Source organism: Procambarus clarkii, chromosome 72 (genome assembly GCF_040958095.1).
Source record: "Procambarus clarkii isolate CNS0578487 chromosome 72, FALCON_Pclarkii_2.0, whole genome shotgun sequence".
Lineage (NCBI taxonomy): Eukaryota > Metazoa > Arthropoda > Malacostraca > Decapoda > Cambaridae > Procambarus > Procambarus clarkii.
Genome location: NC_091221.1, coordinates 15,784,570 through 15,785,883, shown reverse-complemented (window position 1 = coordinate 15,785,883; position 1,314 = coordinate 15,784,570). Strand labels below are relative to the sequence as shown.

General features: G+C 40.8%; 1 protein-coding gene across 1 annotated transcript; it reads left to right on the top strand.

The window, feature by feature from the left end:
* Positions 1–676: 676 nt before the first annotated feature.
* Positions 677–1,072, top strand: LOC138356430 (uncharacterized). The gene has a single exon (XM_069312577.1). The coding sequence runs from the start codon at positions 677–679 to the stop codon at positions 1,070–1,072; it is 396 nt and encodes a 131-aa protein (XP_069168678.1).
* The last annotated feature ends 242 nt before the right edge of the window (positions 1,073–1,314 follow it).

Here is a 1,314-nt window from a genome sequence, read left to right as displayed (position 1 = left end):
GATCACCACATTTATGGACTGGAGTTACTCTCGCTTGTTTTTAGAATATCTGGAAAAGTTTGAATATCAAGTGGCTTGTTGTAGAGCAATGCAATGGCAGGGGCTTAAGATCTGGAGGCTTTTTTGTAGATTAGAGTTGGTATCTCCTCAAGATCACTAGACTTGGTCTTAAGGGAAAGGATTATGTCAGTAACATCAGTGGAATTAGTAGGCATTAGGTACAGAGACTGTGGATAGTTACCTGTAAGGTAGTCCTTGACATTAGTACGAGAGGATGGAATAGCATTAGCAAGGGATGACCCAATGGAAGAGAAGAACCTATTGAATTCAATAGCAGTATCAGAGGCTGTAAGCAGACCATCGTTATTGGACAGGAGTGTTGGTTTTTTATTTAAAGTCTTTTTTGATCCCAATATTTGTGAAATAGTGCTCCATGTTTTCTTGATGTTGCTCTTTATTTGGGTAAATTTATTTTTCGTATTTTCTGTTGTGCTTGTTGTTGTTGTTGTTGATGCTAGTGTTGTTGTTGATGTTAATGTTGTTGTTGTTGATGCTAGTGTTGTTGTTGATGTTAATGTTGTTGTTGTTGATGCTAGTGTTGTTGTTGATGTTAATGTTGTTGTTGATGTTAATGTTGTTGTTGTTGTATGCTGTTGTTGACGATTCTAAAGCTGTTATGGAAGCTGTTGTTGTTGTTGTTACTTCAGCTGTTACAACAGATGTCTTCAAGCTGGAGCTTCCCTTGTCTGATGTCAGTAAGCTGACTTCTTCCAAATATGGATTCATCAAGTTGACACAGCCCAGGTCTGAACTCATCAAGTTCACACAGACCAGGTCAGAACTCATCAAGCTGACACAGCCCAGGTCTCAGCTCATCAAGCTGACACAAACCAGGTCTGAACTCATCAAGTTGACACAGACCAGGTCTGAACTCATCAAGTTCACACAGACCAGGTCAGAACTCATCAAGCTAGCACAGACCAGGTCTCAGCTCATCAAGCTGACACAGCTCAAGTGTGACCATCATATTCATTCACCAAAGTCAAAGCTTACTACTAAGCTTCACTTGTAAACACTTAACTCTTAGTGTCTCACAAATCACTTGAATTATCGCAACTTTTCTCATTCTTAAGCTTAAGCATTAAGTCAGGTATGCTGGAGAAGCTTAGTTGAGGGGGAAGGTTTTGGTAATATATTCCCTAGAGCGTCGTCCCCTCAGGCAGGAGGGCGGGGAAATCTCTGGGTAATGAGGCATTCCAGCCTGCCACTCTCCATAGTGTATAACAAATCACTGGTAACAGGTGGACTGACAAA